Source organism: Capsicum annuum, chromosome 12 (genome assembly GCF_002878395.1).
Source record: "Capsicum annuum cultivar UCD-10X-F1 chromosome 12, UCD10Xv1.1, whole genome shotgun sequence".
NCBI classification, from domain to species: Eukaryota; Viridiplantae; Streptophyta; class Magnoliopsida; order Solanales; family Solanaceae; genus Capsicum; species Capsicum annuum.
Window position 1 is genome coordinate 227,856,456 of NC_061122.1, and position 25,138 is coordinate 227,881,593.

Genomic DNA, 25,138 nt, shown 5'->3' on the forward strand with positions numbered 1-25,138 from the left:
CGGGGTAGGGGTAGGCCGAAGAAGTACTGGGGTGAGGTGATTAGGCGGGACATGGAGCAGTTACAGCTCACCGAGGACATGACCTTAGATAGGAGGGTCTGGAGGACGCGAATTAGGGCAGAGGACTAGGGCCAATTTGAGTCGCTAGTGTAGGGAATTACTTGGTGGGGGTTTTATGCCCGTTATGATTCCGTGTTCCATGTTTTATTACGAATCTGTGTGCTTTTCTCTGTTTTATATTACTTATGGGTGCCGTATTTATGTTATGTAATCTTGTGTTGTGCTTTACTATGTGTTTGTGTGGTATCTCGTGCCTTGAGCCGGGGGTCTATCGGAAACAGCCTTTCTACTTCTTTAGAGGTAGAGGTATGGACTGCGTACATCTTACCCCCCCCAGACCCCACTAGGTGGGAATATACTGGATTTGTTGTTGTTGTGTTGTTGTTATTTTTTTCTTACCCCACCCTTAGTAGCTATTTTGACAACCTCAACCCCCACCTACCAACCCCCTCCCCCTCAAAAAAATAATTTTTTCAGGATCAAAAATTATTTTTCTAAAATATATTTTACTCCAGAAAAATATTTTCCTTCATACCAAACACACCTAAAGTATCGGTGCAATTTGATAAGTGAATTTGTGGTTTTTTGGGTACAAAATTTGTATTAACAATAAAAACTTCAAACACAAGTTCAACTAACTTATAAACTATCAAAATGAAGTTCAAATTATTTTATGGAAAAACACCAAACCATCAAAAAAGAGATGAAGAAATGAAAGAATCAAGTCCACCGAATTCACGATGTGTCTTTAAAGAATTTATTTCCCTCGAGTTCCCTGAGGTTAATGGAATATATCGTCTAAGAATAAAATGATTCACTTTAACAAATAATGATACCTCAAATTTGCTGAACTACGAACTCACTAGCTCAACGATTGTAGATCACACTTGATTTTTTTCAATAAAAGAGAGTATTTTTTACTTTAAAATTTAGTATCTTTACCTAAAGAAAAATTTGACTATTCATAGACAAAAAATGGTGCTTCGAAAAGAAAAGCAAGGATTCTTGAAAAGGCACATTGTTTTGGACCGCCGTGTCACATGCAGGAAGCTCTCTATGTGTTGTCTATAATTTCAAATGCAGAAAAAATGTGTATTTACCCATTTTGGTCTTTATGTCCAGTACTCTCATCTCTAAGATCTATTTCTCAGCCATAAAAAATGAAAAAAATTAAATGTATGACATGAATCCTTTTAAATTGTGGACAAAAACATACATAGAAAGGTATCCTACTAATGACAAGACAGAAATTTCAATTGCACATATTATTTGTGTTTTAATTTGTTTGACTTAGTGTAGTTGACACAAAATTTAAAAAAATATAATTTTTAAATCTTAATTATGTCATTTAAATTTATAAATTATCATAAAAAGAAAAGGTCATTTTTTAATGAACTAAAATGGAAGTTGGCCAAATGAATTGAAACAGAGATAATAAATGATTAAGGATATATTCTGTACAGAGTAAAATGTCTTTTGAAAATATTTTTTAATTTTTTCACATTCTATTGATTAAATTTTTTGAAAACTAATTTTTTAGAAAAGCAAATTTTTCGCTAATGACATTTATATTGATTGTGTCCTTCTCACCATCCAACACACCTCATCTTCACTCCATCCGTAAAACTTATCCTCCCCAACAATCAAGGCATTTGTGGACCAAGGCATCTTCTTTTAATTTGAGCTAACCATTTGATTTTCTTTTAATTTTTATAGTTTAATAGTTTATAGATATTTCATTTTTGTATTTTTTTTTTTGGTTTTTACATTTTAAATTGGAAAAGAAAGATAAAAATGGTACCCAATGAGATTACTTTAAACACTTCATCACGTCTCTTTTATAGTAACTAATTTTAGAATCACAATGAAAATTCTCACACACTTGGAGTTGTATTTGATATAAAGTGGAAAAAAATTCTGAAAAAGTGAAAAAATTCCATGATCATAACAAATTAATTAGGTATTTTTAAGTTTGAGTCAATATTTTGGCTGTACAGTAAATCAGTAATGATAGTTTATTTGACTTTGTATTACTTTTTATTTTTTGTTCGATTTTAACTTACATATACTGTACTCTTATTGTGAGAGAAATAAAAATTAAAAAAAATGAAACTAAGTTTAACTTATTTTCATTTTTTTAAATATAATTTTAAATTGTCTTTAAAATTCTTATGATCAAATACTACAATTTTCACTAAATTAAAATAATTTTTTGAAAAAATAAAATATTCTAATAACTAAACAACCTCTAACAAAGTCCCCACCCAAAAAATTACCTCCACTTGCACATTTTCTCCTTTAGTCCTTTCTCCCCCAAGGAATTGATAATACAATCTAAATTAATGGAATTAAAGAAAAAAAAATAACTCATTAAAAGAAAAACAAATACTATAGAAAACTCTTAGAACAACTAAAACTTAGCAAAATCCTTGATAACATGGTCCAAGATAAAAAAAAATGCAACATTGAAACTAGATAAAACTCTTAGAATTACTATAGATATCATAAAAAAACCAGCATGCTTGAGAATGAGTTCGCGCTCTTCTTGTTACAATAATTGCTTTAATTTGATGTGCAAATATAATTAATAAAACTTGGTGAAAGTCTTGATATCACTATCGCGTTCAAATAAGCGCATATAAGGATCCTTCAAGTCAACTTGCACACAAATACTTCCATTTTCTCCGTCATACATCCAACAACTATGAAAATCTCGCAATCCAAAATGCATCAAACTCGGTTTTCCCCTACCAAAATCAGCATCCTTCATTGGAAATTTGCACAAACTCGAAATTACACTCCTATCAACTTCATCATTGCCAATTCCCCAGTCTTTTGACATGAAAATTTCTTTGTATGAATTGGCTACATTCGCGACTATATCATCGGATGAACCTATGACACAAGCATCGATAGCTTTTTGCACCGAACTCCTAATCAATGTTACAAAATCGTGGAGCTCCATCTTGTTCTTCCCCGGGACAAATAGGATCGGAGCATCCATTACATAATTCCCAAAAGCGTTCCCTTTTAGAGGTAGCAAAATTTTCCCACGTATATTCACTGGAAAGAAAACTAACGAAGGCCTCAAATATCCATGTTTTGCTTCTGAAACACGAATCAAAGCCCTCCATAAAATCGCGGTGATAATTTCAACCCTAGAGGGCTTAAAGAACAGTTCCCCTGAATCTATTGCTTTTGCTAACTTGTCCCTGAGCCCTGATATAGTTACTTCATCAATACAAAATCTCTTACCGATAATTTTTTCTTCCGAATCTTGCGGATGAACACGAGGGGGGAAAATACTCGATAAATCTCTTGCTGGAAAAATCTCACCAAAATCAAAACTCAGGAAATTTATCTCCTCACTCGGAATCCCAAATTTACACACTTTAGACCACTCGTAAACAAATTTAAAATTAGTGAATCCATCCATCACGGGGTGCGATGCACTAATGGACACAGCAATTCCACCACATTCGAACTCAGTAACCTGTACAACCATAGGTGGAGTGGTGTTAAAATCCGCGTCCTTCAAATCCCGGATGTCCTCCGGAAAGAATAACGGGGCGAGATTAAGGTCATTTTGTACCTGATTGATGAAATCATTGAATTCACAATTGACCTTGGCTTTTATAAACTTTACACCTTGGTCAAGACAATCAATTGACAATCCATCATTTGACAACCTTCCTGCTGCAGGGTAAACATGAGTTAAAACCCTGGAAAGGGATTTTTCGAGTCTCTCATCAAATGACAAGTCAGCGATGAGAGACTCATCGCCACGTGGATAGAAAAGTAGTAGTGGCATATGTTCCCTTTCTGCGAGCTGATCAAAGAACGATAACTTGTAATTCTTTAGATGTTCTGGCGTTGGTGACGATGGTTTTATGAACTTTGTGGAAATGATTTCCAAGTTCAATTCCATGTTAAATTGAATTTGGTTGATGGAAAACAAAAAAATTGAAGGACAAGGCAACTCGATGTGCTAAAGCATATGCTATACCTATAACCTTTATATAGTGAAAATTCCATGATATATTTATTGTGTATAAGATTATATTAATCCTTCATATATTTAGTATATGTCTTTTAATTTGAAGAATGAATAATCACTCCATAAATAGGGATGGATTTGGTATTTATGATATTGTAACATTATGGTATGTTAATAATTGTCCTACCTTCTATACATGGAGAATTACAACATCCTACCATGTTATATACATTCAAATATTTTTATAGTGACAATATTTGTTTGAATATCTTTTGACTGTTGTAGTAAACCGTTATTATAGAGAACATGACCATTATAGTAAAATGCAGCAATAGAAAATGATTATCGAGAGATCTAACTATACATTAACAACTAGACAAATTAACTAAAATTTCCTATTTTCACTTCCACATTTTCATATCTCAAGAGTTTATCACTCAAAGTTAGATTTGATTTATACTTCCACCCGGCAATATAAGTTTAAAAGTAAATTTTCACTTGTCACTTTTAACATATCAAAAAGATAATTCTTTTATATTTTACCCTTAGCAGTAATTACTTATTCTTCAAATCATTTTTCTAAATCTAATACTAAACATCAATAGAGATAGTGTTGTAAAATAATCATATAAATCAATATTTTCTTAATAGACTTGTCAAGTAAAAATGAATGGAGAGTATCTTTTGCTTCATTTTTTCAATTTGTTACATGTTGCTTCATTGATTGCGTTTATCTGTCCACTCTCGTACAACAACAATAACATATCTAGTAAAATTTCACAAATAAGGTATGAAGAGGTAAAATGTGCGCATACCTACCTCAAGGAGTGATACGAGTACGATCGCGTAGATGAACTTATGAGGGCGTATGTTAGACCCGAGACTTGGTGTGTGCAAAGGAAGTGCAAAGGAGCACCTAAATGGACACCAAAACCGTCCATACATAGCACTCCAAGGGTGCCTATTGAAGCATTTGACTAAGGGGTCATTTTGGACATTTCACACTTTATTTTGTAACCTACTATAAATAGAATAATGTAGGGTTTTAGTCATTAGTTTTGATTGAATATTGAAAGTTGTAACATTGAAACACCCTCTCTTGAGAGAATGGCCTCTTGGCCGAAACATAGTAATTAGGGAAATCAACTTGAGTGCAAAATCACTCGTGTTGGATTCAAGCTTGGAAACGTTAGATGCTTGGGAGATCGAGGTCACTTTTGTGCCAACGTAAGAGTTAGGTATTTGTTGTGTATGATGTTAAAGGTCCAAGAGTGGAATAGGTTTTTGGGTTGTTAAGATTATACCTTCAATTCGTCTAACTATCTATCCTTTTGTTTCTTTGTAATCGTGTAGTAGTGTTGATGTTGTAACCGTGTGTTTGTGTTGTTAATGTGCAATCCGAAATTTGTCTATTGTTTATCTTGTTCTTGTTGTGTTGCTACTGTTTGGGGGTTGAAACACACCCTTATATTTCATTCTTCTTGTTGTTGTAGTGAATCCGAGAGTGGTCTCCATCTTAGTCCTCAAATCCTTAAGATTAGTGGACTGTTTTGGAGTTGTTTCGTGTTTCTCTTTTTTTAGTTGTTTCGTGTTTCTCTTTTTTTTGTCCCGTATCATTTGGTATCAAAGAATGGATTGATCTTGTTCCTACAAGATCGATCTTGGGCTTGCTTGATAGAAAAATTAAAAAGAAAAGTGTTAGAAAACTGAAAAATCAAAAAGAAGCAAATCTGTCCATTTTGTGTTCTTGGCCGAAATTGTGTTATTGTTGTGTCTTGGCCGAGATTTTTACTTGTTTTGTTGTTTCTAATGTTAGTTTTCTTCATTTTTAACACTCTTGAGTCTAAATCTAAGTTTGAGCTTACATTGTTGGTGTTGTTTTCGTGAACTTGGACTTGACTGATTTGTTGTTGAACATTATTGTGGTGGACTGTTTTGGCCTTATGTCCTTCATCTTATTGTTGTTATAATCTTGGCCACGTGATATTGTTGTTCATTGGTGGCCTAAGAACCATTTTGTTGAAGTTGTAGTTGTCTTGGCCAAGTATTGAAGATATTGTATTGTGAAAATTGGAAGTTGGCCGTGTGAAATTGTTGGTGTTCTTGGAGAATTGTTGTTGGTTGTTATTGGTGATTGTTGATTTGTACTTGAAGTTCTTCACAACCTTCATAACTTGTTAAAATAAAGTGAACCTTAGATCTATAAAGGTGGAGGGAAAAAGGTGAATCTTTGTTAGTCTTGAAAGACTTGCCATCACTCATCAACTAGTCAACCACATCTCAACCACTTTCCAACAACTTTTCATGATTCAAGGACCCATGTTTTAAGGAGAAGTACAAGTAAAGTCAAAGTCTTGAAACTTGCAATTTGAAAAGGGCTCCAAGACTTGTTTGAATTTCCCTCCTTAAACAAATTCCACCAAAGTCCATATTGAAAATTGACCAAGACTTGAAATTGGACAACAAAAATTGTTAGAAACCACAACCAATACGTGGCTGCCACGTCATCAAGTTACTGTTCACGCAACAAATTTTGGCTCAAATTTTAGATTTCTTAGTTTCATTTTATTATCTCTTAGTTCATTTGTTGGTTCGAACACTAATTGACAACCTAGTGATCTCCTACTAGCTTGTAAGTTAGTTTTGTGTCCGTTTGCTCGTGTTTACATTTGTTGTGTACTTTTATCTTTTTGAATTCGTTGTTAGTTCTTGACTCAAGTCCTACAAGATTTCATTTGAGTTTCAAACAAAAATCCATTCCTGGACAAGAGTAGACTTGACACTCAATCACTCACGAAGTACAAACCGACTTTCAACACTTGTGAAACCAAGTGCGAGGTAAAACCGAGAGTGAGAGTGTGGTGAGACATTTTTGATCTAACAAGTTTGTTTGTTTTCTTTGTTTGTTGTGTCTTTTTTTGTTAGGTACAATGGCTGCCCATAATTTCAATAACGCTTCGAATTGGAGCTCCCCTCTAATTCAATGCCACATGCGATCGCATCAATGACAATATTGAAGGCATGAAACGGCATATTGAAATTATACGCCAATTGCTACCCAAACTCTACCCACAAAATCCAATTGTCCAAGCACCTTGCGATGAAAGCTTCCCGAAGGAAGAGGTGAGCTGCCCCGACCCACACCAAGGTAAAGAGGAGATTGAAACATTTTTGGTACTTGATAGTGAACTTATAGAGAGTGAAACATTTGCTAGTTCCAAATCTGTCCGTGAGATAGACCATGCTCTCTTTAGGTTTAATATTTTGTTTGAAGATGATATAAACACTCCTAATGAACCTAGTGGTGAAAATGATGGTATAGCTTGACTTGAAGGCTATAGCCAATATGCTAACTCACTATGGAATGACAACATTTCTCCTAAAGATGGAAATCTCTTCTTGGAAGATGATAGTACTCTTATGGGCAAGGAATGTGCAGTCTCGAAAATGAGTACTCTTGGTGTTCATGATGATCAATTTACTCTTAAATGTAGTTCACTACTTGGGCATATGAATGAAGTGCTTAAAAATTCGCAAGTTAGTGATGGTGTCTATAGAATTGATCTTGATAATGCATATGACTCTTTGAACATCTTGTGTGGTAAAAGCATTACGATTAGTTCTGTTCATAGAGATCATGTGTATGAAAATATTTTTGTATGTGAATGTGGGAGTGACATTCTAGGGGAAGGAAGGGCTAGCCTCGGGTTAGGACCTTGGCTAATTCTTCCATTTGATCCCGGTACCATCTTAAGGTGGGAAAGGATAACTCTCGGCCTGTTTTCATTTTGTTTTGGTATTTATCCGAGCTACTTCCTTTGTCACATTTATACTAATATTTTTATGTTTAATACAAAGGACCCATGGATATACTTTAAATTTGTTTCCCCTCGGCATGGCATATTAATGTGTTTATTTTTGCTAACCCTAACCCTCGTGTCATGAGGATGTGTGCTTGTCTGTCTTCTCTTGATATTGCAAGGTACGGATTCAAGGTCGAATCCTTTTCAAGAAGGGGAGGATGATATGAGTACAATCGCGTAGATGGACTTATGAGGGCGTATGTTAGACTCGAGACTTGGTGTGTTCAAATGAAGTGCAAAGGAGCACCTAAATGAACACCAAAACCGTCCATACATAGCACTCCAAGGGCGCCTATTGAAGCATTTGACTGAGGGGTCATTTTGGACATTTCACACTTAATTTTGTAACCTACTATAAATAGAATAATGTAGGGTTTTAGTCATTAGTTTTGATTGAATATTGAAAGTTGTAAGATTGAAACACCCTCTCTTGAGAGAATGGCCTCTTGGCCGAAACATAGTAACTAGGGAAATCAACTTGAGTGCAGAATCACTCGTGTTGGATTCAAGCTTGGAAACGTTAGATGCTTGGGAGATCGAGGTCACTTTTGTGACAACGTAAGAGTTAGGTATTTGTTGTGTATGATGTTAAAGGTCCAAGAGTGGAATAGGTTTTTGGGTTGTTAAGATTATACCTTCAATTCTTCTAACTATCTATCATTGTGTTTCTTTGTAATCGTGTAGTAGTGTTGATGTTGTAACCGTGTGTTTGTGTTGTTAATGTGCAATCCGAAATTTGTCTATTGTTCATCTTGTTCTTGTTGTGTTGCTACTGTTTTGGGGTTGAAACACACCCTTATATTTCATTCTTCTTGTTGTTGTAGTGAATCCGAGAGTGGTCTCCCTCTTAGTTCTCAAATCCTTAAGATTAGTGGACTGTTTTGGAGTTGTTTCGTGTTTCTCTTTTTTTTGTCCCGTATCAAGGAAGTAGAGAAGTTGTCTCCGGAAGACCCTCGCCTCAAGTGTAGCCCAAAGATACTCTTACATGGTGTGATATTATCCATTTTACATCAATTGTGCACAGTTTTTTTCAAAAGGTCTCACATCATTAAAAGATTCTACACTTTATATATCGCATCTCAATCTTTTCAGCAACCAATGTAGCACTTTTGTTCGCACATTAAACATGCTCATCCAACATGCTTTACTACTATTATTTTTTTTTCCTTTCTTGCCTGTTCTGATAATAAATCATTTGCATCAAAAATCTCTCAAAAACAACCTTTCTATTCCATAAGAAAGATAGATAAGATCAATCTACATTCAAACCCCTTAAATTTCACTTTTATGTTTTCGTTGGACTAAATAAAAAGGCAAACAAAAAGAAAAAACAATGAATATTAAAAACCAATCAATAATAACAACATATTCAGTGTATTTTTACAAAGTGGGATTTGAAAAGGTAAAATATACGCAGTCTATATCACTACCTTAGATGAAGTAGAGAGACTTTGCGATAGACTCACGACAAATAACAATAATAGAAAAGATAGACACAACAAATAAAGTGATATAATACATCAATAGATAATAAAAAAAACAAGACACTTATAAAGTAATGTTATACTCAATCTATCAGAAAATCACAAACATCATCAAAACATCATAAATAAGGAACTACAAGACACAAACATAACACTCCGATCATACACACAAATACAAACAAGGCACTCTTTCCTACTAGCAAGGATACACACCTACCCACTAACCCCAGGGGCGGACCCACCATGGTTCAAGTGGGTTCATATGAACCCACTTTGTCGAAAAATTATACCGTATATACTTGTATATATATATCAGTCCTTATAAGTATAATGACATATATTTAAATTTGAACCTACTTTGAACATGTTAAGCCACTAGCCGAGTGGAAGCGGATTCAAGTATAGATGACCACGTTGCAGGTTCGACCTTGGATTGCTGCAGTCCGTTTTATAAAACTTTTAAGAAGTCCTTTTAATAATAGTATATATTAAAATCTGAACCCACCTTGAACAATTTAAGTCGCTAGCCCAGTGAAAGCAGGTTCAAATTCGAATGCCCACATCGCGAGTTCGAACCTGAATTGCAGCAGTCCTTTTAAAAAACTTTTAAGCAGCAACCTACACGTTTTTGGGTAAAAAAAAGGTTTACTTTTCAAATTTTTTTCCTAAAAATATGCTAATTCTCCAATCCTTAATTCACCTTATTCCTCATTCCCTACAACATAAAGAAAATTAAAAAACCCTATAGCCTCCAAGCAAAAAAAATAAACAAGAATCAATCTCACATCAATCAAAAGATTTATCAAGTTTGTTCTTTGTTCTTTATCCTCTACTTTAATCTTTTATAGATATAAAATTATTGCGGTTATTTTTATTTCTTCAACTTAAATTCTTTCTACTTAAAATTGAAGAAAATCACAATTGATTTTCTCTTCAATTTTAGTTACTTTTTTTACAAAATTTTAAAATTCAAATGCGTACAATAACTCTTACTTTTCTAATGAGATGTTTAGTTCGGCAATACACGTTCTAAATTCAATGAAGAGATATTTTGCTCCGGTATCGTCAAAGTTGGCACAATCAAGTTCATCCGCTCAAAATACTCTTCGCGTGGAAGAGAACTTGAATCAATTAGAAGAAAATCATCATTCTGCTGAAAAATAAATTCAAGGAGTAAACTTGAATTCTTTACCGGCAGATCCAAAAGAACGAAAATCTATTTGGGAATATCATCCGAATGATCGTGATGAGACTAGGCGAGCATATATTCAAAGAGGTCTTCATCAACTTCGAGTTCGCGAATTTTCTCAAAGAGATATTTCTGGATTAAAACGTCGTTTTAATCGTAAATGGTATAAAATATATCATGATTAGTTGGAGTTTAGTGAAATTGAAGATGCCGCTTATTTTTTATGTTGTTATTTATTTCAAGATGAAAGCATTCATCAAGGTGGAGGTGAAGCATTTTCAAGTATAGGATTCAGAAGTTGGCACAAAAAAAAAGATTAGATACGCATGTTGGAGGGCCGAACAGTGATCACAATCAGGCAAAGAAAAAGTGTAAAGATCTAATGCGACAAGAACAATTAATTCAAGCCGCATTTGTAATGCCATCCAATCAAACCAAGCTTGAATACAAAATTCGTTTACAAGCTTCTGTTGATATGGTGAGACTCCTTTTGAATCAAGTATTGGCATTCCGTGGACATCGTGAAGATTAATCATCATTGAATAAGGGTAACTTTCTTGAAATTCTTTCATGGTATGCAAGTCGGTGTGATAGAATTAGAGATCTTGTGTTGAAAAAGGCTCCAAAAAATAATCAATTGACTTCTCATAAAATTCAAAAGAATATTATCACTACATGTAAACTTGAATCAATTAAAGCTATTATGGAGGATCTAAAAGGTGATTATTTCTCATTGCTAGTAGATGAATCTTGTGATGTGTCACGTAAGGAGCAAATGGCAATTGTTTTGCGATTTGTTGATAGTGGGGGATTTGATGTGGAATAATTTATAGGGATTGTCCATGTTCATGATACTAGTGCTTTATATTTAAAAGAAACAGTTGTTAACTATCTTACTTAACATTTTTTGAGTTTATCTTGTATGCGAGGGCAATACTATGATGAAGCAAGCAATATGCAAGGGCATCTAAGTAGCCTTAAAGTTTTGATTCAGCAAAAAAGTAGATCAGCTCATGCAATTCATTGTTTTATTCATCAACTTTAGTTGACTCTTGTTGGTGTATCTAAAAACTGTTTTCAAGTTGGAGAACTTGTATTATTGATTTCCAATGTATTAAATGTCGTAGGAGGTTCTTTTAAACGAATGGATGAACTTTGACAAGCTCAAGCAGAAAAAGTTCAAGAGGCCCTAGATATGGGCGAGATTGAAACTGGTAAGGGCTTGAATCAAGAACTTGGTCTTGCTAGAGCTGCTAATACTCGTTGGGGTTCACACTATAAATCGTTTAAGAACTTTATTAGTATGTTTGGTTCTATTACTGATGTCCTTGATACTATTGTTGTTGATTTTGAATCTGTTGAAGAAAAAGCTAGGGCAACAGGATATCACAGAACTTGTCAAACATTTGAGGTTGCTTTGATATTGCACTTACTGAGAGATATTTTAGCAATCACAAATGAGCTTAATGAATCCTTACAGAAGAAAGAACAAGATATTGCAAATGTTGTTCTATTTGTTAAAGTGGTGAAAAAACGATTGCAAGATTTACGGAATGAAGGATGGGATCCACTTATAAAAAATGTGTATGAATTTTGTGTCAGGTATGATATTTTGATATCCAGTTTTAATGAGTTCTATGTAATTTTTGGAAGATCTCGATGAAGAGTTGCTGATTATACTATCTCACATCACTATCGCATGGAAGTTTTTTTTTTAAATTATTGATTGGCAACTTCAAGAACTCAATGATCATTTTAATGAGGTGAGAATGGATTTGCTTAGTAGGGTTGCTTGCTTGAATCCTGTTAACTCATTTTCTAATTTTGACATAAACAAGATATTGCGAATGACTGAATTATATCCTGATGATTTTGGTGAAAATATAATGATTACTCTCAAGAATCAGCTAGAGACTTATATTGTTGATGTTCGTGATGTTGATGAAAGATTTTTTAATCTAAAAGGACTTGGTGACCTTTCCAAGGATCTAGTTAAGACAAAAAAACACTTTAATTATCCTCTTGTGTTTCGTCTTGTAAAGTTTGCATTGCTCCTGCCGGTTGTCACTGCTACAGTTGAAAGAGTCTTTTCGACAATGACGTTGATCAAGAGTGAATTGAGAAATCGAATGGATGGTGGTTTCATGAGTAGTTGTATGGTGCCTTATGTAGAAAAAAAAAATTTAATACTATTTCTCATGAAAGTATTATGAATAGGTTTCAAGAAATGAAAACTCGTAGAATAATATTGTAATAATATGTTTTTAATTAAGTAAACTTTTCTTTGTTTCATTTGTTGCGTATTTATTTTTTATAAATTGAACCCACTTGGTGAAAAGTCTGAGTCCACCACTGACTAACCCTCTACCCCAATCCACATCTTCCACACTTTTCTATTTAGGATCAGGTACTCAATAAACTGTAACTGCTTCATGTCATTAATAGTTATCTCCCTCTAATATTTCTTCTTCTAAAAAAAGAAAAATAATCACTGGTCCAAAATGTTTGTTGTACACAAACTAAGTTGTACATGCACCACAGCTGATTACTAAAACCCTCCAATTTAACCCAAAATCTCAGCTTTGCTTCTTTGTCCTAATAAACTCCCATATATAGATAATGACCCTAAAAGCCTTCCTATTTTTTCTCCTCCATTTTCCCTTTTCTCTGTAAACACTCAAAATCCATTAATCATTTTCAAATTTTTTCATACATATATCGTAAATTCATCTGCAAAATCAATTTCTCTGGCGCATCAAATAAGGAGAAATTTGTAAGTGCGATGCTATTTTTATCATTACTTTGAATTTTTTCACTATCAATTTCGTCTGAAAATAATTTTTTAGCTGAATTTTCCTTGTTAAGAGGAAAAAATTAAATTATTTTTTAAGTGTGGAAGCTATTTTCATCAACACTTTGAATATTTTCAGCTGCGGAATATCGAGAATTGCCGTTCATTTGTAGTATCAATTTTGTGTGAAAACTGCTTTTTTTTTTCATGTGTGTAAGCTATTTTCGTCATCACTTTGAATGTTTTCAGTTGCGGAATATCGAGAATCGTCTATCATTTGCAGTATCAATTTTGTGTGAAAAACATTTTTTTTCCTGTAAGTGTTTTTTTTTTGCAAGTGTAGAAGCTATTTTCATCATCACTTTGAGTTTTTTCAGCTGCGGAATATCACGAATTTTCCATTTGCAGTATTAATTTTGTGTGAAAACAATTTCTTTTTTGGTTCCTGTAAGTGTGTTTTTTTGCAAGTGTGGAAGCTATTTTCAGTATCACTTTGAATGTTTTTAGCTGAGGAGGATAATTCATGAGTTTTAATCTAGCAAATCATCTTTTCATTTTGCAGTATCAGTTTTGTGTGAAAACAAAATTCACATAAATTTGTAAGTGTTGAAGCTATTTTCATCATCACTTTGAATTTTTTTCAGCTGCGGAGTATCGCGAATCATTGTTCATTTTGCAGTATCAATTTTGTGTGAAAACAATTTTTTGTAACTTTCTGTGATTTGTAAGTGCCGGGGGTCTATCGGAAACAGCCTTTCTACTTCTCCGGAGGTAGTGGTATGGACTGCGTACATCTTACCCTCCCCAGACCCCACTATGTGGGAATACACTGGGTTTGTGGTTGTTGTTGTTGTTCTGTGATTTGTAAGTGAGTGTGTTTTCTTAAATTTTAGCAGAATTTGCGATGTTAAGAGGAAAAAAGTTGTTTAATTTTAGCTGGTAAAATTGACAGTGTGAATTTCTATGCAAAAGCTATTTTCTCTGTGCATCAAAAGAGGAGAAATTTGTAAGTGTCGAAGTTATTTTCATCATCACTTTAAATGTTTTCAGCTGTAGAATATTCATCAGTTTTAATCTCGGGAGAATCATAATTCATTTTGCAGTATCAATTTTGTCTGAGAACAAATTTTTCTGTAGCTTTTTTTGTTTTTTTAATTAGTTAGTGTTTGCATTTTCTTCAATTTTAGCACGATTTGTGATGTTAAGAGGAGAAAATTATCTTGTGATAGGCGATCAATCGATTTTAATGCTTCTGTCTTGTGTAACTTAGTTTTAGCTCTACTTGTTGTTTGCAAGTTCCTTTTTAAGTTATAGCGCAAATTTGTAGTTATATATATTAAGATGAAGTGAAAGGAGAAAACATTGTATTGGGATGAGCACCATGAGGTCTCAGGTTCAATTCCCCGCAGAGACAAACACTAGGTGTTTTCTTCCCATCTGTTCTAGCATTGGTGGACAGAGTTACCTGGTACCTATTGCTGGTGGGAGGTGGCAGGTATCCCGTGGATTTAGTCGAGGTGCGCACAAGCTGGCCCAGACACCACGGTTATCAAAAAAAAAAAAAAGTCAGTTAATATGTGTGTGTAATGGTGGTGTTGTGCCAATTTGCACGCATCTCGACTAATCCACCAGCTAGTTGATCCTTCCACCAACACGGATATTGAGTTACCCCGTCTACCCTATATGTAATGAAATAAGCTTATTTATTTATTTATTATTTCTGGTGGGACTTCAATTCTAGTCTTACATTCTGGTTTCATCGATAGCTGAGCCACAACCTTGCATGCTATACAGTATATACATACTTGAAGGCACATCATAAAATCTTCTAGAAGGATAAATATGTGTGTGTGCATATATCTCTAGAGCATATTTGCATTTTATTGCTGGCGTTCCATGTGTTTTCTGTATACTTATAAGAAATAGAAGAAATGAACATTGTCCTCTAATATGCAATTAATCGGATATGGTTTGCAGTTTCACTGTCTACGGTCCTTTGTCTTGAGCTGGGGGTCTATCGGAAACTGCCTCTCTACTTCTTCGGAGGTAGTGGTATGGACTGCGTACATTTTACCCTCCCCAGACCCCACTATGTGGGACTATGTGGGAATATACTGGGTTTGTTGTTGTTGTTGTTGGTTTGCAATTTCACTGCTGGTGTTACATCTAATTTGAATAACTTGTGTGCCACTTGCTGAACATGATAATTTTTGTTTGTTAGTGAAGAGGCAATTAATGGCTTCTAGGGCGATTCTACGGAGGAGGAAGCTCCTTTCTGACTATTTGAATGTCTCTGTTCGGTCTATTCAAAATTTACAGAGTTGGGGTGATGGGCGATCTGCTCATTATTTTGACTCCCGTGGTTTCAGCTCATCTATGAATTGTACTTGTCAAGGTCCAGATAAAAGAAAGGCTCATGACGAAATTTCTCCAATAAATGATGGATTTTCAAGATTGTCGGGTTTAGGATTCTTCCAGCCAAAATATTATAATACTACAGTATTTGGTTATGTAAATAGAAGAGTTGATGTTACTTCTTTGACTGGCATGAGGTTTTGGCCGAACTCTGTACGTTGTGCTTCTACAGCAACAGCAAAACAACCTGATTTGGGAAGTGATGATGAAGAATTGATTGCCAAAAAGAAAAGTGAAGCTTCTCCAGAGGAATGTGATCAAGCTGTTGTAGGATTAAGTACTGCAAAGGCCAAAGCAAAAGCAAAACGGCTGCAGGAATCTCAGAAGGTTGCTAAATCTGTTATACAGAGAGTATGGGCAACACTTTTGGGGATTGGTCCCTCTTTGAGAGCGGTGGCCTCAATGAGTAGGTTAGGATTGTTAGAACCTGTTGATTTATTTTTGGCTAAACAAGAAGTGTCTCTGATAGTGCTGAGTCGCATGCTTTCCTTTTTATCATTTTGGATATTTATTCAGGGAAGATTGGGCCAAAAAACTTGCTCACTGGAGACATGAGTTTAAATCTACTCTGCAACATTATTGGCTAGGTTTGAAGCTCCTATGGGCTGACATGAGGATCAGTTCAAGACTGCTGATAAAGCTAGCTAGTGGAAAGAGTCTTTCTAGAAGAGAGAGACAACAGTTGACGCGCACTACAGCTGATATGTTCAGGCTTGTTCCGTTTGCTGTCTTCATCATTGTCCCATTCATGGAATTTTTATTACCTGTATTCTTGAAGCTGTTTCCAAACATGTTGCCATCTACTTTTCAAGACAAAATGAAAGAACAGGTCAAATCTTTTCTTTAAAATTGTAAAACTAAAATCTTTGGTATTGTCTAAGAAGTCTGTAATCTTTTTACTTTTGTGATGTCGTATATTTATGCTGATATGTAATTATAGGCCTTGATATCTCAATATATGTTCCGTACCATGTACTGGTTAAATGATTCTGCGTTCATTCAATCAAATTGCAGTGGCATTAACAATCTCAGATGTTACTTTTGCGTTTACTTAAGCCAAAGAGTTTATCCTCCTTAAGATCATCAATTTACTTGCTTGGAATGCTTCACCTATAGGAAGCATTAAAGAGGAGGCTGATTGCGAGGATAGAATATGCAAAGTTTCTTCAAGATACCGTGAAGGAGATGGCTAAAGAAGTCCAAAACTCCCGGAGTGGTGAACTGAAGAAAACAGCTGAAGATCTTGATGAGTTTCTGAGCAAGGTGACTCAATCTTGATGTACAATCATCACCTAAGTTGCTCGGACTCTCCAAAAATGTTGACGCACCCGTGTCGGATCCTTCAGAAATACACTATTTTTGAAGGATCCGACACCGAGCAACTTAGATCATCACTGCCCCCTACATGCCTCCCGAGGCTAAAAATATGAAACGGGAAGTGCCACAAGGATCGATTGCATTCTGCTAGTCTGAATATGGCCTTATAACTTCATGCAGGTTAGAAGAGGTGCAGGAGTCACGAATGAAGAAATTTTAGGCTTTGCCAAGCTGTTCAATGATGAACTTACCTTAGATAATATAAGCAGGTTGGGACTACAACTAATTTTTTTATTCTCTATGGTTCAATCTAGTCAACTTGATGTGCAATCTAATCTCTGAATATGGAAGGTATTGAATCCTCTCTATTTCTCAGGCCTCGATTAGTAAGTATGTGCAAGTATATGGGGATCAGTCCATATGGAACAGATGCTTATTTGCGTTTTATGCTTCGGAAGAGGTTGCAAAGGTGTGCCACATGTTCCCATGTAGGGTATTGTTTAAAGAAAATTGCATGTTAAAGATTGTTCTAGATGTTCTGAATGTTTTCTTTTTAGTCAATCACAGTTTGTGAAGTAGGCCATACTTTGACTTGTTCTTAATGCTTGTGGAGGTACAAGAAAAGAAGGTTCCACTAACATTTTCGGTAGTGAGTCACTTCCCGAATCTCCAGTATAGCATGAAACTCATTTGGTGATGGTGTTTGAACTATGAACAAATTGTTTGAAGCAGTGTCTAGAAAATTGTTGTCAGGAATAAGAAAATGCTCTTTCATGTGGATAAACAGGCCTAATATATCAATCTGTTTAGTTTGTCAACAGAAATAAGAAAATGATCTTTCATGTGGATGTATATTCAGTTCTCTTGACTTCTGAACAGTCTTGAGAGAGGTTACAGTTTGTTTAATTGTGCTTGTCCTTTGGTATTGACAATCTATGTAGCTGAAACAAGCTTAAATCTCACCAGACTCCAGAAGAAAGTAATTGCAAATATTTTCACTTTATTGGAATAAAATAATGTGATCGACTTGTTGTTTGCCGATGGATATAGTTTTTGCACTGCTTTTATGACCTACAAGAGACCCCCCAAGATAACATCTTTTTGTTTAATTGTTGATGGAAAGAACTGTTTACTCTTCTAACAAGAAGCTAGTAGCTACATTAATCCGTAGCACAGACATTGCAACTTTACCAGTCCGTCTTTGTCAGCATTAATTTTCTAACAAACAGTTGAATTGCCTGGGGAAAATGTGAAGTAATGCATGTTCTTGGAGATATAACAGCCAAGCAATTTCTCAAGTATCTAGATTTTGTTTTTTGAGAAATAGAAGGAACATGGCTATATGTTCATTAACATGTCATATATAAAGTACGAGCTACTTTCAAAGTAATTAGTTTCATCCTTGTACAGTTGCATCTAGTCAAATATATGTGATATTGAATATCCTATGATTTCCGTAGGATTAAAGAAGATGACAAATTGATTCAAGCTGAAGGTGTGGAGTCCCTTTCAGAAGCTGAACTTCGTGAAGATTGTAGAGAGCGAGGCATGCTTGGTTTACTTTCCATGGAAGAAATGCGCCAACAGGTTCTTCGTTAGTTTTGTTGTAAAATATCAATAGTGATGTACTTTGTCCAGTTTGATATTATGTGGATATCCTGTCAATAGTTTTTACTGAATTGCAGCAGATTATTCAGCCGCATTATTAGATATTGGATTGCACTTGCAATATCTGCCTATATTTTGATAAGAAAGTAAGAAGTAAGAACGCCAAAGGGAGGAGAAGTTTATGTTGTTATTATTTCCCCGTATTCATTTCTTAACCCCTTGCAAAGGTTGAATTTTATAGAAGGAAAAAGAAATGTCTTTAAGTTCCTTCTGTTGCAGGAAAACTAGAAGAGAAGAATATGTACTTCCTTTGGAGGAATTATGGAAATAAATGAATAAGTCTATCTCTGGTTTCATAAACCAATATAAGGGAAATGAGCTTCAAAGTCGATTAAGCATGTATTCGGTGAACTTTAAAGTCATTGATGTAGTTCTCTGGATTAGTGAATTTCTTTATGCCCGTCACTTTCTCTGTCAAACAATCAAATAAGTCTGCTGTTAGTTTTCTGTCAGAGATAAGACTTTTGTCTTTCAGTTCAACAGTTTCTTGGTTTAACAATGTGCAGAGAAAAGAATAATTAGGATCCTCGAAAGTAGTTATATCTTGTTTCAATATGCAATGCAAGTTTTTGGTAGCGAAGATCATATCATATAAAAGGGCAGTCCGGTGCACTAAAGCTACCGCTATGCGCGGTGTCCGGGGAAGGGCCCCACCCACAAGGGTGTATCGTACGCAGTCTTACCTTGCATTTCTGCCAGAGGCTGTTTCCAAGGCTTGAACCCGTGACCTCCTGGTCACATGGCAATAACTTTACTAGTTACTTGTGAAAAATATTGTGTAGGACAGCAACTTGGTGTTAATATTTATTTATGGTAAGAAGGTTTTTAGTAATCACCACTTCTAGAAGATTATAGTATTTTGTTCTGATATTGATATTCTTATGTGCAGCTTCGAGATTGGTTGGATTTGTCACTTAACCATTCAGTACCTTCTTCACTTCTGATCTTGTCCAGGTATCTCAATGTATTACTCTCTCTCTCTCTCTCTCTCTGAAATTCAGAACCTGTACACTAGTATATGCGTGGGCTGATTACCCATTTTCTGGAAGATTGTTCAACTTGCAGCTGATTAGTTTGTTCACCTTTGAGCACTCATGACCTGCTTTTTCCTTTCATGCTGGGAGCAGATCTTTCACTGTTTCTGGAAGGTTGAAGCCAGAGGAGGCTGTTGGAGCTACACTGTCTTCGCTACCAGATGAAGTTGTGGACACTGTGGGCATCACTTCCCTGCCATCTGAAGATTCGCTCTCGGAAAGGAGGAGGAAACTGGAATATCTTGAAATGCAGGAGGAGCTTATCAAGGTTGATGTCTTTTTTCTTGTCAAATGAACAGTGTGTCTGATGCTGCAATCTTTTGTGAGCCCCCTGCTGCTATGTAGCAGTGGGATCTTTTTCTTGTTCTCTTAACTGTGGATTCTATTGTTTGACTATGTTATCCGCCAGGAAATGAATCTGCCTCTTAAGGCACATGTTTTATAGATCAAGATGTGTAAAAATCAGTTATCTTCTGCTTAGAGCTAATTGTAATTGTCCACAGGAAGAAGAGGAGAAAGAGGAAGAAGAGAAAACTAGAAGGAAGGAATCTGTTTGTAGTCAAGAGGATGTGGCATTGAAAGAGATGACTATTCCAACAGCTACAGAAGCGCAAGAGCAAGCTCGAGCAAGAGCAATTGACAAACAAGAGCAGCTATGTAAAATTAGCCGTGCCTTGGCTGTTCTAGCTTCTGCTTCTGTAAGGATGGACTTAAAAAGTTTTGGATTGTTCAGTACCTGGTCTTTTCTCTCAATCTCTTATAACTCTATTTTATGCAGTCTGTTAGCCAAGAGCGTGAAGAATTCCTGAGGCTTGTAAATAAAGAGGTATGTCTTTCAGAAGCCAAACTATACGAGAAACCAGACCAAGAAAAGGAAAATGGGGATCTCTTATGTTAAAACTACCTCTTAATGATTCTTTCTTTTGTTTATCATTTTATTGTGTCCTTTCTATTCTATAGCCTTTTATCATGTTAACCTTCCTATATCTGTTAATGAGCATTGACTACTTTAATTGATGGACGTCATGTGGATTTTGATTTCTGTCCTGCCGAGTTTCCCTTTTGCTTTTAGTTGAACAGTTTGTTTCTTTTACTAGGAAACACAGGTAAGGTGAATGTTCACTTTTTAATGGGGGAAGTATTGGTTATTGATGATGGTGGAAAGTATAAATTCCGGGAAAGAAAACAAAATGCTCCTTAACCTTCCTTCTTTTTCCTTTTCCTTTTGTTAAAAGAGATGATAACTTGTAGTTTTGATGATTGTAGTATGGGCTAGCTTTCTGCATAGTGTTGATATGTTAAGATTATGCTACCTCAATTACTGATTTAAAAAAGACTATGCTACCCTCAATCAGGTTTTGTCACAATTTTCCAACTTTCTTAAACAGCAGAACATTCAATTAATAGCAGAGAATTAATAGGGTGCCTTGTTTCTCCAGCTATCCTCATCCTCTTTCTCTCTCTCCCAACCAAAAGATAAATTAAAATAAGATGAAAGAACGAAATCTCACCTGTGGACTGCCGGGCTCTCTTTGCTATTCATGTTTTTCTGGTATTTTCTCACTATATGCAATGTATGCTGCGTCTCGTAGTTGTCTATATGGTCTGGTAATTCTCCCAACAAGAATCTGTGGTTCATAGAGGATTCCTTTTCTTATCAGATCAAGCTTTATCATAGCATGGTAGATGAAGAGGGTACAGTTGGTGAAGTGGAAGCCATCAAGGCATATAGAGCTGCTCATGATGAGAATGATGATGCTTCTGAACATGATGAGGTTTCATCTGCACTTATAGATAAGGTGAGACATTCATCATGAAAGTCTTATAGGTGGTGACAGAAGGAAGTTGTTTTTGTCCTCTATATCCCAAAATTAATTTAGTAAAGGATCAGATAAGGTTCTGAGGTGGTGGTATGGACTGCATACACCTACCCTCCCCAGACCCCACTTGGTGGGAATATACTGGGTATGTTGTTGTTGTTTGTTGAAGGATCAGATAAGGTAGCCTAGAAATTGAGCAATATGCACTAGGTTTCACTAATACAAAACGAGGTAGAAGATAATCAAGTGAAACTAATAGAGGAAGGTGATGTGTTCCTAGAGCTGACTTGAAATATGTTAATTATTGGCTAATGTGTTTCAGGTTGATTCCATGCTTCAAAATCTGGAGAAGGAAATTGATGACGTCGATGCCAAAATTGGCGACCATTGGCGAATACTTGACAGGTGAATAACAGTGTTTTGCTTAATGATTCTGCTTGATGATTCTTGTCAAAAAAGAAAAATTCTTGATGATCACTTTTGGGCTTTTGACATTTCTTTTTCATACATCTCTCAGAGTTTTGGTTGCACTTATTAGTATCTTGAATATACTAGTACAGAACTATTTTAAATAGGTAGTGTCCTTTTCCAACTCCTTCAATGAAATAGAGATCGAAGTTGGGAAAATGTTCCCTTTGCTTATCTTTTAATCTACCTGATCTATTTTTAATTTCACGAGCATTCAGGCAGAAATGTGTTCCTTATCATGGAATGATTCTCATGTTGCAATTTGCAAAACTTGAATGATATCTGTGTTATATTTTGAAGATGAATTGGCGGAATATTAATCATGAGCCATGCAGATGAACATTACCATATCATGAGTGGAAGTAATGATTAGTCGTGTCTATATTTCTCTCGTTAATGTGGTCAGGTTTTGTGGCTTGTGGCGACCTAAGTTGCTGGGGAAGTTACATGTTCATATGCAATTGCATAAGTCCAACGTTTAGCTTTTAATTGACTTGCATGTTGTTTTGTTGTACAGGGATTATGATGGAAAAGTGACTCCGGAGGAACTAGCAGCTGCAGCCATGTACTTGAAGGATACTCTTGGCAAAGAAGGGGTTCAAGAACTCATCAGCAACCTTTCCAAGGATACAGGTCAGTTTTCAATTTTGTTCAGAATCGGAAACCTTCATGTTTTGACTGTTGATTTATGGTTGTTATTGGAACCCATTCTGGAAGATCTTCACAAAGATAACACAGATATCACTCAAAGCTCTTTATCGACTGTTGACATTACTTGGTATAATAACCAAAGCTGTTAGCGTTTAGAATGCCTTTTATGTTGACACACTGTGTTTTATAATAGCAACTAGCTAATATTTTCATGTGCATAGAAGTCACATATTAATAACAATGCATAATCCTTGAATTAGAGTTCCAGACCTCAACTGTCCTAAAAAAGCCACTTTAACTAGATAATTACCCTGACGCACTTGTATATTCAAATCGATGACATATTTGTTCCTTCATGGTAAAATAGTAGACGTGGGAAAGTTTGAAATAACATTGTATGAGCACCAAAGGATTCCTTATCTAGAATAACTATTTTTTTGTGGTTCCAGATTCCTGAGAATGACGCTCATTTCTTTTAGTTGCTTTATTTCAGCTCTTACTGCGTCTGTCTGTTTCCTTTTCTTTTAACATTGTTTCCATCCCTTTTAAACTATTGAAGTGAATGCTTAACTTGTAGCAGATTTTCTTCTTTCGGCTGATACTGAGATTTAAGTATTTGAACAACAGTAAGAGAGCCTTTAATTATCATAATGTTGTGCATGTTTATGGGAGTTGCACAATATCTTTCAATATTGATACAAGAAAACTGAATGTGCCTCTATTTATGCTGCTTCTAACTTCTGTTGAGTCTTTTTCTTGCAGATGGAAAGATTTTTGTTGAAGACATTGTTAAGCTAGGCAGCCGCGTAGAAGATGCCAGGTCCGGTGAATAGACGGAGTAATGCAATAGTTTTGGTTTCTTAGAAAATAATAGAACATTACACTTCACTAACAAAGTTCAGTCATGTAATTAGGCCTCCCATTATAGAAAGCCAATGTCTGTTAGTCCTGTTAGAGAAACTCCTCTATTGTCATATGAACTAGGACCTTTCATAGGAATATGGTAAAAAAATACACGGAAAAGAAATAAATACTTACTGTAAGCATGTAACGTGTAATAGTCTTGACTATAATATATACTGGAGATTTGTCCTATATTTGACATTCTGATATGAGGAAACAGTGTTCTTTTACAATAGTATGGATTTGATGATGAGTTTTTCTTGAAATTGAAGTGTCTGCTTTTAAATTCTGTCAACTTATGTTTCTGACAAAACCATACCAGGTTTAGGTACTCCGATTTAATTTTTTTTTTTGTTCTGAAATACGGGTGGTTCGGTGGATTTGGTTGATTGAGTCACTGTGTCTATCAATATCCACATGCTTGGAGTGCAGGTAAGGGCTCACCCGTTGATTGTGTCGCTCCATGCTTTTTGGTAGAGCCGCTACCTCCCACGGCTATAACATCTCCAGAAAACCAGAAGTATAGACATCTATTCATTTCTGTTGTCATATTCACTTTTACTATATAGAGTTAATGGTGAACACACATTTGAACTTTTACTTTTTTGCGAGTTTCATACCTCAACGTCGAGGTGTGTTGTGATACAAAGGGAGTGCTAGTTTAAGTAACTAACGAGAACAATGGATCTCTGAGCCTCAGATTCTGAGGCAAAAAACTTGCAAAAGAACTAATAGTTTAAATGTGTTTTTCATCATTAATTCTATTATATAGTCTAATTCACCAAGCACAACAGTAAAAGAATCATTCCAAAATAATCACTGAAAAGGATGAAACACAAAAATACAGTCTTCTTTCTTCAAGTCTTTCCTCTTACTATTTTATTTTATCTTGTTCAATTAGAAAAATCAAGAAGTAATTGGTCATTTTGTGTCTATTTCTGTTATTACAACTATAATTATCATTTTTTTGGGTCTATTTTACGGCTTGAAAAGTCAAGAGATAATATATTATTTTGTGTCCTTTGCAACATTTGAAAGTCGGGAGATAATTTATTATTTTGTCTCTTTTATTCTTGTTAGTAAATACTATCCATTTTCCAACATTTAACAATAACAACGATAATATACCCAGTAAAATTCTACAAGTGAGGTTTAGGGAAGATAAAGTGTATGCAGATCTTATCGTTATTTTAAGGAGGTTGAGAGACTATTTTCGAAAGACTCTTGGCTCAAGTGTAAGCAAATTCTCATTTTTCGAACATTTCAATGACTTGTAATTAATAGGGGATATAGTAAAAGTATTTTGGACAAATTAATTAAGGGTGACAAAAAAGTTTCAAAATTAAAAAAGAGTGACACAAGTCTTAAATATTGAGTAGAGGTGACAATTTTAAGATTAGTGTTAGTGACATTAATTTTAAAACCCTCAAGTTTTATTATTTACAGAAAGATCCCTACACCATCACCACCACTCCTCC

General features: G+C 35.1%; 2 protein-coding genes across 2 annotated transcripts; one reads left to right on the forward strand and one right to left on the reverse strand.

The window, feature by feature from the left end:
- Positions 1-2,434: 2,434 nt before the first annotated feature.
- On the reverse strand, positions 2,435-4,053 carry LOC107849861 (vinorine synthase-like). The gene has a single exon (XM_016694404.2). The coding sequence runs from the start codon at positions 3,986-3,988 to the stop codon at positions 2,645-2,647; it is 1,344 nt and encodes a 447-aa protein (XP_016549890.1). The 5' UTR covers positions 3,989-4,053; the 3' UTR covers positions 2,435-2,644.
- Positions 4,054-13,176: 9,123 nt separating this feature from the next.
- LOC107851242 (mitochondrial proton/calcium exchanger protein) lies at positions 13,177-23,895 on the forward strand. Its single transcript, XM_016696192.2, has 15 exons — positions 13,177-13,366; positions 15,606-16,209; positions 16,316-16,628; positions 16,916-17,062; positions 17,297-17,385; positions 17,493-17,585; positions 18,577-18,703; positions 19,674-19,738; positions 19,912-20,086; positions 20,322-20,516; positions 20,597-20,644; positions 21,480-21,617; positions 21,961-22,043; positions 22,624-22,739; positions 23,520-23,895. Exons 2-15 carry the CDS (start codon positions 15,620-15,622, stop codon positions 23,588-23,590), a joined length of 2,250 nt encoding a protein of 749 aa, XP_016551678.1. The 5' UTR covers positions 13,177-13,366; positions 15,606-15,619; the 3' UTR covers positions 23,591-23,895.
- Positions 23,896-25,138: the final 1,243 nt, after the last annotated feature.